Consider the following 16,683-nt stretch of genomic DNA (forward strand, 5'->3'; position numbering starts at 1 on the left):
ATGAGCCTGAAAATGGGGGTGCGGTTAATACACAGGTGTGGTTTATACACCGTGATTTACGGTATGTTATATGTTTTATAGAAAGAGGTAGATCATTTGGACTTGTACTTGCATGCTGAGAAAGTGCGGGCACTCCTGATATAGTACATGTATAACCTACATAAATACATACGCATATTTTATGAAATAAATATAGTAAATATATATACTTTCTATATTTAGAGTAGTAGGTAGATCTTTGGGACTTGGTCATTTTAAAAGTAGCTCACAGGCTAAAAAAGTGTGAGCACCCCTGGACTAGACTCTTCACCAAGGCCCAGTCCACACTGGATGTTCCTGGGATTTTTTTTTTTTTTTTTTTGGCGAGTTGAAAAAAATGAGCGTCCACACTGTGCCGGATTAGTAAAGCGTTGCATCCAGACGGGAAGGTATCAATGGGTGAAAAGGATATATCACGGGTCTGAAACCAATTAACTGCGATAAACGAGGGATTAGTGTTCATCACTAAATAACACATTAAGCCTTATTGAAATGTTTCATTTAGAGTAGCAACATGGGCACCTTACATCCTGTGTTTCTAACTTCTGGTCGAAATATGTGCTGTGGCCTTAAAAATAGCACAGTATGAAGCCTGTGCACCGAAACCTTTCTGACTTCTGAACTGTGCAGCAACATGTTCAGGCCAGGAGTACAGCACTAACTAGCATATTGCGCAATATTAATATGTGCAAACAATCAAATGGAAAAACTGTCCTTGTGTAAAACATGTCCGGGCACCAATGCCGTCGCTCAGCATCGTTATTTTTGGACAGCATGAAGTCATTTTAACAGCTCAGTTGAACATGACACAAAACGAGGAGTTGACCGCCCACATAGTGACGTCACACAAAGGCGACGAGCCAAAAAATACTGGTTCTCCCGGCAATTGTAGTGGCAAAATCTTCACAAGGATTATTCTGCTATTCAAGTTTTTTTTGTTAAAAAAAGCAAAATATCTATGTAGGTGTACACAGTGATCTCACGTTACACACGGTCACCGTTGTTTGACGTTCGCGTGGCATGTTAGCGCCACTGAACTCTATAACTGGAATGGCCCCGATCGCTTGCTGCGCATTGGAGGCTTGAAGCCACCGGAAATATAGAAGTCGCCATGTTGTTTCACCCAAAACAAGAAAGCCTCAGAACTAAGAGGAGTTCGAGATGCCGTCTTGTGCTGCTATTAATTGCACAAATCGTAATACTCGTGAAAATCGCGAGAAGGGACTTATATTTCACAGGTAGATAAATGCTTATAAATAATAAAAAATAGTTATAAAAATAGATACTTTAAATCTGTAAGCATCTTTTCATCTAAGTAGTTGTAAATGAGCCCTTATTCTCCTTTAGAGTTCCACACTGCAATGTTCAACTTCTAAAGCAATGGGTAGTAAATATGCGGAGAGACAGGTGGATTCCTGCAGCCAGATCGCAACTCTGTTCAAGTCATTTCACCGAGAACTTGGACAGGACCGGCCAGACTGTTAGATTACGACAAAATGCAGTTCCAACAATATTTGACTTTCCTGATCATCTTCTAAAGGTATGCTAGCATTTAACTTTGATACTACGTAGATCCTTATCGTAACAAATACTTTGTGAACACTGAAATTGACTTGTTATGATTTGTAATTTAACACAATAGAGGTAGAAAAAACCTAAACTGGAGGGACATTTTGGTCAAGTAAATTTACTCTGTTTCAATTGAAATTTTGTTAATTCGTGTTAATTTTTATACCGAAACATAATACATGTAGTGAATGAAGATACATGTATGTGTATGCGTGTGCTTTTTTGGGTGAAGCAAGATGGCCGACAATGGCTTCATGCGGTCAGCAGGGACGCCCCTTCCAGTAGTATAGAGTTCAGTAGTTAGCGCTGCGCTTACTTCCGTAGGGATAACAGTTGGTTAACGTGATTGGTCCGTTCTCGCTTCTTGTGGGCGTGGTTTACATTTGTCTCCCCTTGGGCGCCGCACTTTTGCTGGGTGGCGTTAGTGTCGGCATGGACGGCGGGGACTGAAAACACTGAACCCAGCCGGATAGCAAGCGTCTTCTACCGGCCACCACCTGTCGCTCCACGGTGCCGATAAACACTTTTTCAACGCTGTCACGGGCTTCCGGTGTCGTTGTGTGTTGAGTATGCGGTCAGGTGTGCTGCAGGTGTGCTGGGCCCTGCAGGTTAATTAGCGGCTAACTCCACCGCGGACATCCTTATGTGGGCAGTCCTGGCCTAGACGCCCACGGAGCTGCGACGTGTCTCGGCTGCAGGGAGCGAGTCCACCTCGCCGGGAGACGGAGACATGACGGCCGAGGTGGACGCCTTGAGGGAAGACTTGGATTTCCGGAGAGTCCCCGAAGTGGCAGAGGACGCAAATACGGGGAGTGGAAAGGAGACGCCAGAAGAAGAAGATGACGAATGTGAGGACGAGAAGGTACAACAACACACGAGGACATGCCAACAATGTGAAAACAAGCTTAAAAAGTTGGTCAAAGTATATGAAATATGTCCCTATCATCTAATAAAACACATTTAGCATCAAACAGTACCGTAACAACATTCAGTTGGACAAAAATGAAAAGCACGTATGCCACTTCTAAAAATATTATGCAATGCATGTCATTCATTGATCATCAATAGGTTATTCATAATAATGGAGTAGATTTTATGGCCCCTTTCAAGCCACCCAAAGCACTGGAGGCGGTAAACTACATCTGTAACCTCAGCTACCCTGGGGTAGTGTGCACGTACGGCCTCTCCGACCACCACCAAACATTCATTCACCGGGGTGGGGGGGTGAAGTGTCTTGCCCAAGGACACAACAACAGTGACTGGGTGAAATTGTATCTATTGTTTTTCACAACTTTTTATTCTTTTCATTCCCTTTTTGACTGCACAAGCTATACTCATTTTTTCTACTCCAATTTGATTATTTAGGAATTTTAATATCTATTTTTTATATTTATACCATATATATATACACACAGTCAAACCTGTCTTAGTGGCCACCTTTATAGAACGGCCACCTGCCTATAGCAGCCACTGAAAAAAATCCCCCGCAGCAAATGTACATGTTATAGACCCTGTGTATAGCAGTCACCTGTCTAACGCGGCCAGCGGCCACCCATTTTGTCTCCCTTGGTCAATATCTGACTGCATATAGCGGCCAAATTACCGACTCAAGTAGAAGCTTCATGCACGAAAAAGTTTTGTTTTTCAATCAATGAAACCGTCGTGTGTAGACTTTAATTACTGAAAAAAAAAAAACATACGCTAGCATGCATGCGGCAGCGGGAGCAAAACTGAGTTGGGTTGTACTTAATTGAAGTATTTTAGAATGTACTCACGTTATTTTTCATCAATCCTCATCCACAAGTCCATCAAAGTCCTCATCTTCTGTATTCGACACAAACAAAGCCGTCTTCTTTTCCGTTCGCTACTAGTCTGTTAACTTGTCAGTGTTATTCAGCTCCGAAGCAAAGAAGGAAACTTCTCCTGTTGCTTCTGCCAACTTTATTTATTGAACGCGGCCACCAGACAGCAGCTCAGAACACACACACATCTCTCAGCATCGTCTCTCCTTCCTGCTTGCCCACAAGGCAAAGGTTAAACAAGCCCCACTACATAGCTGTCCAGCCAATGCCTGTAAGAAATGACAGCGTTTATTTCCTGGTGTGCACTGGTCAATACTGTAATGCCGCTTGTTGTGGGGAAGGAGAGACTCACGTCGCCGATGCACTTTAATGGCTTTATTAACAGCGGAGAACACTGCAGGACTTTACATCCACGCCAACATAAACACACTTCCCAACTCTCTCCAAACTCACAGCTAGCACTGAGCCTAGCTCTCCTGCTCGGGACGCCCACCGTCACTTCCCGTCACTTCCCGATGAACTAAAGCTGTAATGACACTCTGCCGTATAAAAAGTAAAATATAAAAAACAAGCGTAAGACATTACTAGCACAGCTTTGTTCTGTGGGTGGTGGATATATTCTATCAGTTATTATTAAGCCTCTAGCTTCCTTTTAGTAAGTAAAAACCTTGGCTATGATTGCACTACATTGTCATGTAGACCTACAAAGTACACTTGGAAGAACAAGAGGTGAATAAATGTTTTGCAACTGATGTGAAACTGATGAGGGGTAGGATTAAATAAGCTTTGCTTCTTCCTACTCCTTTTTGGACATGCAAAATTGTGAATTGTACTATGTGATGTGCTACTGTTTGACTCATGCATGTTCAGGATTAAAACCATGAACCATGATAATAACAAGCCTAGTAGTGCTGTACAACTTTTATCCGCAGTCCACAGTGCCCTCTACTGGTCAACATTATTATTATTATTTTTTTCCCTTTTTTTTCCTTTTTTTTCCTCGACTGGTCAACATTCAAACTGGATGCCAACCTGTCTATAGAGGCCACCTGTCTATAGCGGCCACGTTTGCAGACTCCCTCTAGTGGCCGCTATAGACAAGTTTGACTGTATGTATGTGTGTGTGTGTGTGTGTGTGTGTGTATGTATATATATATATATATATATATATATATATATATATATATATATATATATATATATATATATATATATATATATATATATATATATATTGTATTTGTACTTTATTTATTTATCCCACAGCGGGGAAATTCACTTGTTACAGCAGCAAGCAAGCAAGATACGCAAGTAAAGAATACAGTGTAAAGAATACATATTGACTACAACATGGTTCAGGTGGTGCAGGTGTTGTAGAGCCTGACAGCGGTCGGTATGAAGGACCTGCGGAACCTCTCCTTCTTACACCGTGGGTGTAACAGTCTGCTGCTGAAGGAGCTGCTAAGGGAACCCACAGTGTCATGTAGCGGGTGAGAGGTGTTGTCCATGATGGACGTCAGCTTAGCCAACATCCTTCTCTCCCCCACTTCCTCCACGGAGTCCAGAGGACCGTCCAGGACAGAGCTCGCTCTCCTGATCAGTCTATTGATCCTGCTCCTGTCCCTGTCCGTGCTGCCCCCTCTCCAGCAGACCACAGCATAGAAGATGGCTGAGGCCACCACAGAGTCATAAAAGGTCTGTAAAAGAGTCCTGCACACACCAAAGGACCTCAGTCTCCTCAGCAGGTGGAGGCGACTCTGGCCCTTCTTGTAGAGGGCGTGGGTGTTGACGGACCAGTCCAGTTTGTTGTTAAGGTGAACACCCAGGAATTTGTAGCTGTCTACCAACTCTATGTCCGCTCCCTGGATGTTCACCGGTGTGAAGTGAGATGTTTTCCTCTGGAAGTTAATGATCATCTCCTTTGTCTTGCTGGTGTTGAGTTGCAGCTGGTTAAGCTCACTCCAGCTGACAAAGTCCCTGATGACCGTCCTGTATTCCAGATCATTCCCCTCCGAAACACAACCAACAATGGCTGTGTCGTCGGAGAACTTCTGGATGTGACACTGTGTGGAGTTGTGTGTGAAGTCCGAGGTGTAGAGGGTGAAGAGGAAAGGGGAGAGCACCGTACCCTGAGGGGCACCTGTGCTGCAGAGTACCATGTCAGACACACAGTGACGGAGCCTCACCTACTGTGCTCTGTATATATATCAACCTATTGCTACACATCCTCTGTTCTTTTCACTTCAATTAGCAAATGGTAAAAAACATACAGGAAGTGGAAAAACTGTTTAATGACAAACATAAATTAGTTACATAAATTAGTAACTTACAGTTATTGTAAGTGTAAAAAAAAACCCCAAACATAATCCAAAGCATTACATGCCTTCTAATTTTACATGTAACCATTGATTCAATCTATCTTTATTTATGGAAAAAGCAGCAAAACACAACAAAAGTAAGATGAAGGCAGTTTTCCATACAAAGCCGGGATTAGTTTAACATGTGTATACCTTATAGCGTATATAGTTTAACGTGTATACCTTATAGCGTATATAGTTTAACGTGTATACCTTATAGCGTACATAGTTTAACATGTGTATACCTTATAGCGTACATAGTTTAACATGTGTATACCTTATAGCGTACATACTGTAGTTTAACATGTGTATACCTTATAGCGTACATAGTTTAACATGTGTATAAATCATAGCGTACATAGTTTAACATGTGTATACCTTATAGCGTACATAGTTTAACATGTGTATAAATCATAGCGTACATAGTTTAACATGTGTATACCTTATAGCGTACATACTGTAGTTTAACATGTGTATACTTTATAGCGTACATAGTTTAACGTGTGTATAAATCATAGCATACATAGTTTAACATGTGTATACCTTATAGCGTACATAGTTTAACATGTGTATACCTTATAGCGTACATAGTTTAACATGTGTTCATTCAAAAATCCTTGGAATGTGCAAATGACCACATTTGCTGTTCACTACCAATAAAAACAATTTTACGGCAGACTTTTTCCACAAAAACACACCACAAGTGACCACCGTTATTGGATAGCTTTTAGTCTTATGTTCAAGCATGCACGACTTTCATGCATTTTCTTTTTTGTGTGTGTGTTCTGATACAATCCCAGACGGTCCTTTTGTGACGAAACCAAGCAACACTTTAAGACACCACACATCACACAGTTTTTTGTTTTTTTTAAGACCTGACAGTCGCCAATCTAAAGCCAAGGTAGGTAACAACCGGACGTGCAATTTTTTGGGGGTCTGTGCAGTTTTTGGCGTTCCCCAAATTGCTGCGTTTTTGTGTTTGTGGATAACATAGTTGTGGTGACCATGAAGGAGTAAGATCTCAACACGCATGGAGAACGTAGGAAATATCTGAACGTGTGTTGGCCGCACTAATTACGTATGCGGGGTGCGCGTGTGGCGTGTGTCACACGTAGGAGTCTGCAAGTGCGACGAGTTCGACCAAAGCAGACACCAGCAAAACGTCCCAAAGACACACGTTGGCCGTACGGACGACGCACAAAGGCGTAAGAAGCGTGCAATTTTGCCTTTCAACCGGAAACAAACGTAAGCGCCCATAGAGGTTGTTTGACATGACAAAAAACCTCTGCAGCTTGAAAATCAGGATTCTCACGTTTTTTTGCGCGTAGACCGGCCGTATGAGCTCGTACGACCGGTTGTGACCGAGACTTAACTGGGTAACGGGGTGGACTGCCAGTTTACCCGCCTAGCCTTGTGGGTTCTTCTGCCACTAGACGGGCCAGGCACGAGCCTAGAACACAGTTTTTCTTTAGCAAAAATCAGTAATGTAGTCCTTCAAATAGAGAAGCCTCACAGGATGGAGGCCAGGCTGCAGAGGAGCATCCTGCACATCTGGTGCTGGTGGCTGCCATCTGTGTGGCATCGATCCACACAAGCAGACGGTGGCGGCACTCGTCTAAGGCGGCTGGCGTGCCAGCGTGATCCGTCTGCGAGGCGGTAGGTGGATGGTCCCAGCTGAGGTGATCTGTTGCAGCGTCGACCAGAATGAGAGCAGCTTGTGGGTCCGGTTGGGATGACTGAATCGGACCCAGTCGGATACAGCGAGTGCAGGGCGTCTGGTCGAACTGCAGCTTCATCCGGCGTTGCTGCTGGGTCACCCTGTCGCCGGGCAGGGTGTCTCTATTTGGAGGGTGCAGATTGTCTCCGGGAAGCGGCAACTTGTGTCCAAGTGTCAGGAGGCCCGGAGATCTGCCTGTAGTGGCATACGTTGTTGATCTGTAGTGCAGGACGGTGCTTTGAAGCGCTGATGCCAACGGGAGGTCATCCACCAGGTGTGCTTTGAGGCCTTGAACCTCTCCACACCACCGTTGGCCTGAGGGTGGGTGGTATAGGGTGGGGCTAGTATGTTTGGTGCCCTCTCCTCTAAGAAAATGGTAAAGTTGGCAGAGATGAACTGAGGCCTGCTGTCTGTCATGATGGCGTCAGGCACACCCCAGCAGGCAAACAGCGAAGAAAGGAAGTTTGTGATGACACTGGTGGTGCAGACCTCAGGAGGGAGGTGCTGAGGGATGCCGTGGAGCTCCGCACAGATATCTAACTATGTGCAGGACCATGGTGCTGACAGCCATTGTAGAGGTTGCAAAGGTGGTGACAGGGGTGGGCCCATTTTTGTGCTGGTGAGGCATGTGGCACAATCCTTCACTAAAGCCTTCATGCTGCTGTCCATGTGCGCTATATTTTCAGGGGTGAACACGGGGTCCTCTGCTGATGCAGCTTGGAGCTCCAGCAGGGAACAGCTGCTCCGAGGGGTACATGCATGAGAAGCAGCTCAGGTTCTGAGGGGTCATGGGTGACGTCTGGTGGAGAGCTGGGCGTGGCAAGTCTGCCACAGCATCGTCCCTGTCGGATGTAGATTTTGTGCTTGTGACCCACACGTAGAGGTACATATGCCACCCCTCATGGGCCCAGATGCAAGCCAGAGACTCCCTCTCTTCTACGGAGTACTTCTGCTCCGTTGGCGTCAGTGCCCCTGATGCAAATGCCACTGGGCTGGAGTTGAGACAGGACAGCGCTGACTGCGGAATTGGAGGCATCACAGGTCACGAATGTGGGACACTGCAGGTCAAAGTGGGGACAATCCAGGTGTTTTTATGATGACTCTCAAAAATGTTAACGCAAAACATGATTTTATAGTTTGACATGCAACAATTGTTTAGAAATGATGAATGAAAGGGAAAAATTAACTTCGACCTTCAGTGAAGACGTGGTTGTTGATGGGAGTATTCCCAAACACAGTGTGCCAACGACACACCACATGGACACCTGTTTTGCCATGACTTATTTCTTCAATTCAATTCAGTTCAATGGAATTCAAGTGGTGGTGGTGTCCGTGTGGTGTCTCGCTGCCACATGAACGCTCACAACAACCACGTCTTCTGTGAAGGTTCTGGTAACCTTCAGTGTTCATTTATCTCTTTCATTCGTCATTTCTATGCATTTGCAATTCTTTGCTTGCATAGAAAACTATAAAAAGGTGTTTTATGTTCCCATTTGCATGAATGGATTTACATTATTTGTGGGAAAAATAGATTCAGTAAGCGTCCGTTGGGGGTAGCGTTGGACCTTCTGGAACGCATTAATGACACTAACCAAGGTTTTGTAAAAGCATGACCTCATTCAATCCCAGCCATTGTCCAAAAAACGCCTTCAGTTGACTGAACCCCATGTTGACTGATCTTTCAAGGCACACGGAGTATTGTGGTGTATGGCTACATGAACATGGAACCTACCACGAGACACATTACACTCCCGTCTTTCATCAGAAAAAAAGTTTCAGGGAAATATCATCTCCCAACTAAAACAGGGAGAAAAGCAGCCTTTGTGAAAAGATACACTTCAAACAAGTTTCACTTTGACACAAATATTTGTTGCTTTTGTGACAGCTGAAATATTCAAACAACTACACCAACACAAACAACACGAAACACATGAAAATAACTATAGTCAAACTTGTCTATAGCGGCCACTAGAGGGAGTCTGCAAAAGTGGCCGCTATAGACAGGTGGCCTCTATAGACAGGTTGTCGTCCAGTTTGAATGTTGACCAGTAGAGGAAAAAAAAGAAAAAAAAAAGGGAAATAATAATAATATTGACCAGTAGAGGGCACTGCGGACTGCTGATAAAAGTTGTACAGCACTACTAGGCTTGTTATTATCATGGTTCATGGTTTTAATTCATCCTGAACATGCATGAGTCAAACAGTAGCACATCACATAGTACAATTCACAATTTTGCATGTCCAAAAAGGAGTAGGAAGAAGCAAAGCTTATTTAATCCTACCCCTCATCAGTTTCACATCAGTTGCAATACATTTATTCACCTCTTGTTCTTCCAAGTGTACTTTGTAGGTCTACATGACAATGTAGTGCAATCATAGCCAAGGTTTTTACTTACTAAAAGGAAGCTAGAGGCTTAATAATAACTGATAGAATATATCCACCACCCACAGAACAAAGCTGTGCTAGTAATGTCTTACGCTTGTTTTTAATATTTTACTTTTTATACGGCAGAGTGTCATTACAGCTTTAGTTCATCAGGAAGTGACGGGAAGTGACGGGAAGTGACGGTGGGCGTCCCGAGCAGGAGAGCTAGGCTCAGTGCTAGCTGTGAGTTTGGAGAGAGTTGGGAAGTGTGTTTATGTTGGCGTGGATGTAAAGTCCTGCAGTGTTCTCCGCTGTTAATAAAGCCATTAAAGTGCATCGGCGACGTGAGTCTCTCCTTCCCCACAACGAGCGGCATTACAGTATTGACCAGTGCACACCAGGAAATAAACGCTGTCATTTCTTACAGGCATTGGCTGGACAGCTATGTAGTGGGGCTTGTTTAACCTTTGCCTTGTGGGCAAGCAGGAAGGAGAGACGATGCTGAGAGATGTGTGTGTGTTCTGAGCTGCTGTCTGGTGGCCGCATTCAAGCAATAAAGTTGGCAGAAGCAACAGGAGAAGTTTCCTTCTTTGCTTCGGAGCTGAATAACACTGACAAGTTAACAGACTCGTAGCGAACGGAAAAGAAGACGGCTTTGTTTGTGTGGAATACAGAAGATGAGGACTTTGATGGATTTGTGGATGAGGATTGATGAAAAATAACGTGAGTACATTCTAAAATACTTCAATTAAGTACAACCCAACTCAGTTTTGCTCCCGCTGCCGCATGCATGCTAGCGTATGTTTTTTTTTTTTTATTGTAGCGTCGCTGGGAGCACGTCCTGTTCCCAGCATACTTTGCGGTAATGTTTTGGTGCAAATGCTCTTAAAGTTAAATGTTTGACCAGGAAATAGCAAGCTCAAAAGAAGATGGCTTTTTTATGTGGAACAACTGACAGTTTGTGTGGATCTTGTGAATGATTGTGACTGAGCTAGGACTCAGTAATTAAAGTCTACACACGACGGCTTCATTGATTGAAAAACAAAACTTTTTCGTGCATGAAGCTTTTACTTGAGTCGGTAAACGTGACCTGCTTGAATGACTATCGCCCTATAGCACTCACTCCTATTGTTATGAAGTGCTTTGAAAGATTAGTCATGACCCACATCAAAAAGAGCATCCCGGCGGCAACCGTGGACCCTCTACAGTTTGCATATCGCCAGAACCGGTCCACGGATGATGCAGTCAACACTGCCATCCACACAGCCCTTTCTCACCTACAGGGCCAGGACACATACGTCAGAATGCTATTTATAGACTATAGCTCTGCATTCAATACAGTCAGCCCCCACAAACTCACAGATAAGCTCCTCACACTTGGCCTGTCTCCCTCCCTCTGTAACTGGGTGTTTAACTTTCTCACAGGCAGGCCCCAGTCAGTCAGAGTCCACAACCGCACATCCAGCTCAAGAATTGTGAGCACTGGGACCCCACAGGGGTGTGTGCTGAGTCCACTCCTCTACACGCTCTTCACCTACGATTGCGTGGCCTCCCAGAACAACACCAGCATCATTAAATTTGCAGATGACACTACAGTCATCGGACTGATCACTGGTGGTGTTGAAACATCATACAGAAGAGAGGTGGCGGACCTCATAGCTTGGTGTCGTGATAACAACCTCCTTCTCAATACAGATAAGACTAAAGAGATGATCATCGACCCAAGAACAAGGGAAAAGGAGCCGCATAGACCCCTGTTTATTGATGAGACTGAGGTGGAGAGGGTGAAAACCTTCAAGTTCCTTGGCACACACATCAGCGAGGACCTCACCTGGTCTCACAACACCCAACAAATTCTGAAGAAGTCCCAAAGGAGACTGTACTTCCTGAGAAGACTGAGGAAATTTGGCATGTCCACCACAATCCTGAGTTGCTTCTACAGATGCACTATCGAAAGTGTCCTTACCGCCTCCATCACTGTTTGGTACGGTAACTGTACAACACGTGATAGGAAGGCACTCCAGCGGGTGATCAAGACCTCACAGAACATTGTTGGGGCAGCCCTCCCCTCACTGCAAGACATTTATAAAACTAGAGTCCTACGAAGAACACACAACCTCATCAAGGACAGCACACATCCACAACACTCACTATTCACACTCCTACCGTCAGGCAGACGCTACAGGAGTTTGAAGTCCAGGACCACAAGGCTGGCAAACAGTTTTTACCCACAGGCCATCAGGCTCCTCAACGAAGCACTCGCACACGCCGCACGCAACACACGCACACACTCATAGCACTTTATTTATTTATTTATTTGTATTATTTACTTGTATTAATGTCTCGTCTGTTGTTGTTGCTTAATTTATTGGTATATATGTTTATGTGTTTATGTTTCTTATGTTCTTATTCTTTCATTTGTTTTCTTTCTTTTCTTGGGAGAATGAACAGAATAAGATTTTCATTGCATGGTATAACTGCTGTTTTACCATGCACATGACAATAAAACTCTCTTGAATCTTGAATCTTGAATCTTGAATTTGGCCGCTATATGCAGTCAGATATTGACCAAGGGAGACAAAATGGGTGGCCGCTGGCCGCGTTGGACAGGTGACTGCTATACACAGGGTCTACAACATGTACATTTGCTGGGGGGGATTTTTTCAGTGGCTGCTATAGGGAGGTGGCCGTTCTATAAAGGTGGCCGCTAAGACAGGTTTGACTGTATTTATTTACAAATAGAACACCATCAACTTGGAAATGAACTGTGTGTGCGTGTGCGTGCCTTAACATTTGCCTACAATGCGTAACCTTCTGCACGCTACACTCCTCCACGTTCTCTCACCTCCTCCTTGCTGTCATGTGTGATTTTTACTGTCCACGCGATCCACGCCGAGCTCTGCCATCTTGTGGCCGTTTTTATGGCTTAAAATTGCTCCAAAGTGAAATGCATTAGTGGGGAGTTGCCTCATCTCTTCTTTTTGTGTCTCACGCAAAAAAACGTAACAGGCGTATGGTACAAATGGTGTCAGACACCTAAAAAGAATCCTGTTTTCCAGTTAAGGTGCGCTAAAACTGTATGATTGTTTTTGCAGTATGATGACCCTGCAAAGTGTACCCTTGTTGCCGTATGGAGATATTAGCATTATCATGAGCCAGGGATCGCAGAGGGTATGGTATCGTGAGTTAGTCTGAGATTCCTTGCTTTAATTCCGAAATAGTGTTGCACAATAAACAAGTAAATTGCCAAAAGTCTGTTGGTGCAGGCTGGATGGATGTGTCGCGACACGCCATCTCCTATAAAAAAAGGCATGGTGCAGCAACAGGGAGGTTTCTCCATGAATCACGATCCCAGATGGACGTGGTGGGGTTCAGGACAGAAGCCAGAGACACAAAGATCTTAGCTAACTAGAATCATTAGTCATGTCTCTCAAGGCTTTTGTGTTTGGAAGTAAACATGCTGACTGCATTGGCAGCTGACATTTATCCTGCAGCAGCTGGAATGCCCCCCACCCCCCAGATGAGCCAGTATGAAGTGTATAAATATGTAGTCAATGTTTAGATGAGGCTGCGTTTTCCCCCCCTTCTTCAGGAAACAGATGGCTGGTGGGAAAATGAGGAACTTTGTGTTAGAGCAAAGCCTTTGGATTCTTGTGACTTGCAAGGGTGGAGATTTCCAGACATTTCCTGAGCTATTCCATTTTTAAAAAGTCATTATATGATCCAACAGGGCCTCGGTGTGGTTGTCATCTTTAACAACATGCAACATACGTAGCTGGAGACATGACACGGCATCATCTGTCTGTCTGCCAGCGTTCCTCCCCAGGACACGGTTCCGTCCAAACCTCTCCTCTCCCAACAGAATATCACTTTTTGTTGTTTTAGGACCGGATATTCATCATAAAATGCACACGTTACGTCCATTACATGGCCACTTTTTGATAAACACTAAAGACACGGTAACTTTAGAAACATGGCTCAAGCCACACTTGGGTCATTTTTACAACTTTACATGCAAACTACATGATGGCAACGTCAGAAAACACTGTGTGAATGATGAAAACATGAAATGAGGCGTAATGGCACAAATGTCCAAATGCAGAATGAATGTACTGTAAGACAAGTTTGGAAGCAGAGAAATGTGCTGAAGTGTAAAATGAATGTATGCATGATACCACTGTTTATATAGGTTTCTACTTATGAACATGGCTAACCTGCTACTATGCTAACAATGCTAACATTAGCATGCAACATCTAGCATGGTAGAGCTAAGTGTTTGCGTATGTTAATAATTAGGAAAATGTAAAAAAAAATTATACTATGTTAATTGTGGCATGCTAACATTAACAGGATAACGTGAGCATTCAACATCTAGCATGGTAGACCTAAGTGTTTGTGTATGTCAATAGTTATGAAAATGTCAAAAATGATACTGTTAATGTTAGCATGCTAACACTAATGTGCTAACACCTAACATGGTAGCACTAGCACATGTTTATACAAGTGTTTCGACACATGAAAATGGTTGAGATGTTACTACGCTAATATTAGCAAGTTAGCAATGCTAACATTAGCATGCAAAACCTAGCATGATGGCGCCAAGTGTCTGTGTAAATATGAATGAAAATGGCTAAAAATGCTACTATGCTAATGTTGGCATGCTAGCGATGCTAACATGCTAACACTTAGCATGATACCACTAAGTGTTTCATTAAGTTTGTACTAATGTTATCATGGTAACATGTTAAAAGAAAAATGCTACAAATACTCAGCCAACATTACAGTAAGATTACTGACACCTAGTGGCCAGTGTACAATACTACACATCATCACAACCCCTTTCAATGCGTCTTCTGAATGCCTTACTTATGTTTGGTTTGGTTTTATGTTATTTAGACATTTTTATGCTTGGAAATTCTTCATTCAGGCATAAAATTCATCAACTTTGCTTAAATATGCATATTTTTTAGGTCATATTGAACCACAAAACAGCATGATTTATTAATTCATATTCATATTTTTCCAAAACTGTGATAGCGGCAAGCTGTGAAATTGGATATGCAAAATGACAAGGGATAACTCACCAGCATCCCCTAGTGGTGAGAGGAAACACTAGCTAGCGTATCCACAGCCTTCGCAGTAGCATCAGCATACGAGGAGGAGGAGAAGGCGATATCCAGTTGTGAACCCTGACCTTTGACCCAGTGCGAGCTGAGGCAGAGTTAAAAAAGGAAAGTCTTCTGAGAAGCAGCCTCTGGCGGGCTGGGTTACACTCTTGTTTCCAATCTAAGCCAGCTATGCTTCTTCCTGCTATGTATGCTAGCTAACGTGACATAGTAAAAGCGTGCTTCATATGCTATGAAAAACACACTCTAAGCGTGCCTTATCAATACTTATCAATACCCACTCAGGCCACTTCCTCACTGCTTGAGGCTGTGTGTTTGTAGCATCTTGACTTCATGGACAGACGCACAGGAGAACAGAAGTTGGAATATGAACATTCACAAGCATAAATTTGGAATATGAAAAAAAGGATGCTTTTTTTTGAAGTTGTAATAAAATGAGAATCAAGCAAAACAAAGTGTTTTATGCAAAATGAGGTTGGGGAAAAGTTGTGATATTACAAGTCCAAATATTAGGGGAATAAACTCATAATATTCAGAGGGGAACCCCCCCCCCCCAAAAAAAAAGTTTAAAATATTTGCAAATTTAAAAAAAACAAACAGCAAAAATGTAAAAAAAAAAAAAAAAAAAAAAAAAAAAAAAGAGCAGTCATTTGTTAGCCTGCGGTATTTTTTTAATTGCCTCCCCCAGCACATTCTAATAAAAAATACATTTGAATGACATTTATTAAAAATCCAGGAATCCTAAATAAAACAGCAAAAATGTAAAAGTCGTTTTACCAGCATAAAGTCATAAAGTGAAGGCAATAAAAGCTAATATTATGAAGGGGAAAAGAAGACAATTCACAAGCTTAGAGCTGAAATGTTAAAAAGATGTTTTGTTTCTCAAGTTGTAATAAAGCTGATATTCCGAGAATACAGCTCAAATATAAAAAAAACAATGAGAAGAAAGTTGAAATATTTGTACATTTTAAAAAAGCACAAATGGAAAAAAGAACATTTTTTGAGCATAAAGAAAAAATGTTCCATTTAGGAGCGTATAGTTGACATTTTAAAGAAAAAAATAACACAATGAGAATCATGCAAAACAGAATAGCCTTTTTTGGAAAATTAGGTTGGGAAAAGTTCTGTTACGAGTCAGAATATTCTGGGAATAAAGGGATAATTGTCAGGAAGAAGAAGAATATTCTGGGAATAAAGTCAGGATTGTCAGGACGAAGAAGAATATTATTAAAAAAACACACACACACAAGGAAAAAAGGAAAAGTGAGAAAGACATATAAGACAACGCTTGGAGTATGTAGAACTTGTCACCAATGTACGGATAGAACTTCACGGGTCGGTTTACAAAACGTCAAATCCATCGTCCCCCTCATGCTTTGATTTTTGGGCATGTGGCTGTTGGAGGAAGAGGTTTGGACATCCGTGCTGAGGCCAAAGAAGAGAGGTGCTCGCAGCCGTTAAGTATGTGGAGTGTAAATGTAGCTTCCTTCCAGTGAGTTATTCATTCCAGACCGTGCATGCGCCGTGCGCCACGCGTTTTTTATCAGTCGTGCAGCTATCGGTCCCTTGCAGGCCTGTGATAAGGCGGCGTGTGGGCGGCCCCTCCAGTCATTTACAGCCTGACGGCAAGGAACTTCCCTAAAACAAACCAACAGATACTCTGAGACAAAAACAAACACGGAGTGTGATCTGAGTTTGTCCAAGCGGC

At 43.1% G+C, this 16,683-nt stretch overlaps 1 protein-coding gene across 6 annotated transcripts in view; it reads left to right on the forward strand.

Moving 5' to 3' along the window:
* The first annotated feature begins 1,888 nt into the window (after nt 1-1,888).
* mast4 (microtubule associated serine/threonine kinase family member 4) overlaps nt 1,889-16,683 on the forward strand; it is a 79,870-nt gene continuing 65,075 nt past the window's right edge. For 2 of the 6 annotated variants that reach the window (XM_054758306.1, XM_054758307.1), the window contains exon 1: nt 1,889-2,470. In XM_054758306.1, coding sequence (XP_054614281.1) covers nt 2,339-2,470 — 132 coding nt within the window. In that variant the 5' untranslated portion in view covers nt 1,889-2,338. The remainder of the gene's footprint in view (nt 2,471-16,683) is intronic. The other 4 variants (XM_054758309.1, XM_054758308.1, XM_054758310.1 and 1 more) reach the window with 3 other exon arrangements.

This window comes from Dunckerocampus dactyliophorus, chromosome 17, assembly GCF_027744805.1.
Source record: "Dunckerocampus dactyliophorus isolate RoL2022-P2 chromosome 17, RoL_Ddac_1.1, whole genome shotgun sequence".
Classification (NCBI taxonomy): domain Eukaryota; kingdom Metazoa; phylum Chordata; class Actinopteri; order Syngnathiformes; family Syngnathidae; genus Dunckerocampus; species Dunckerocampus dactyliophorus.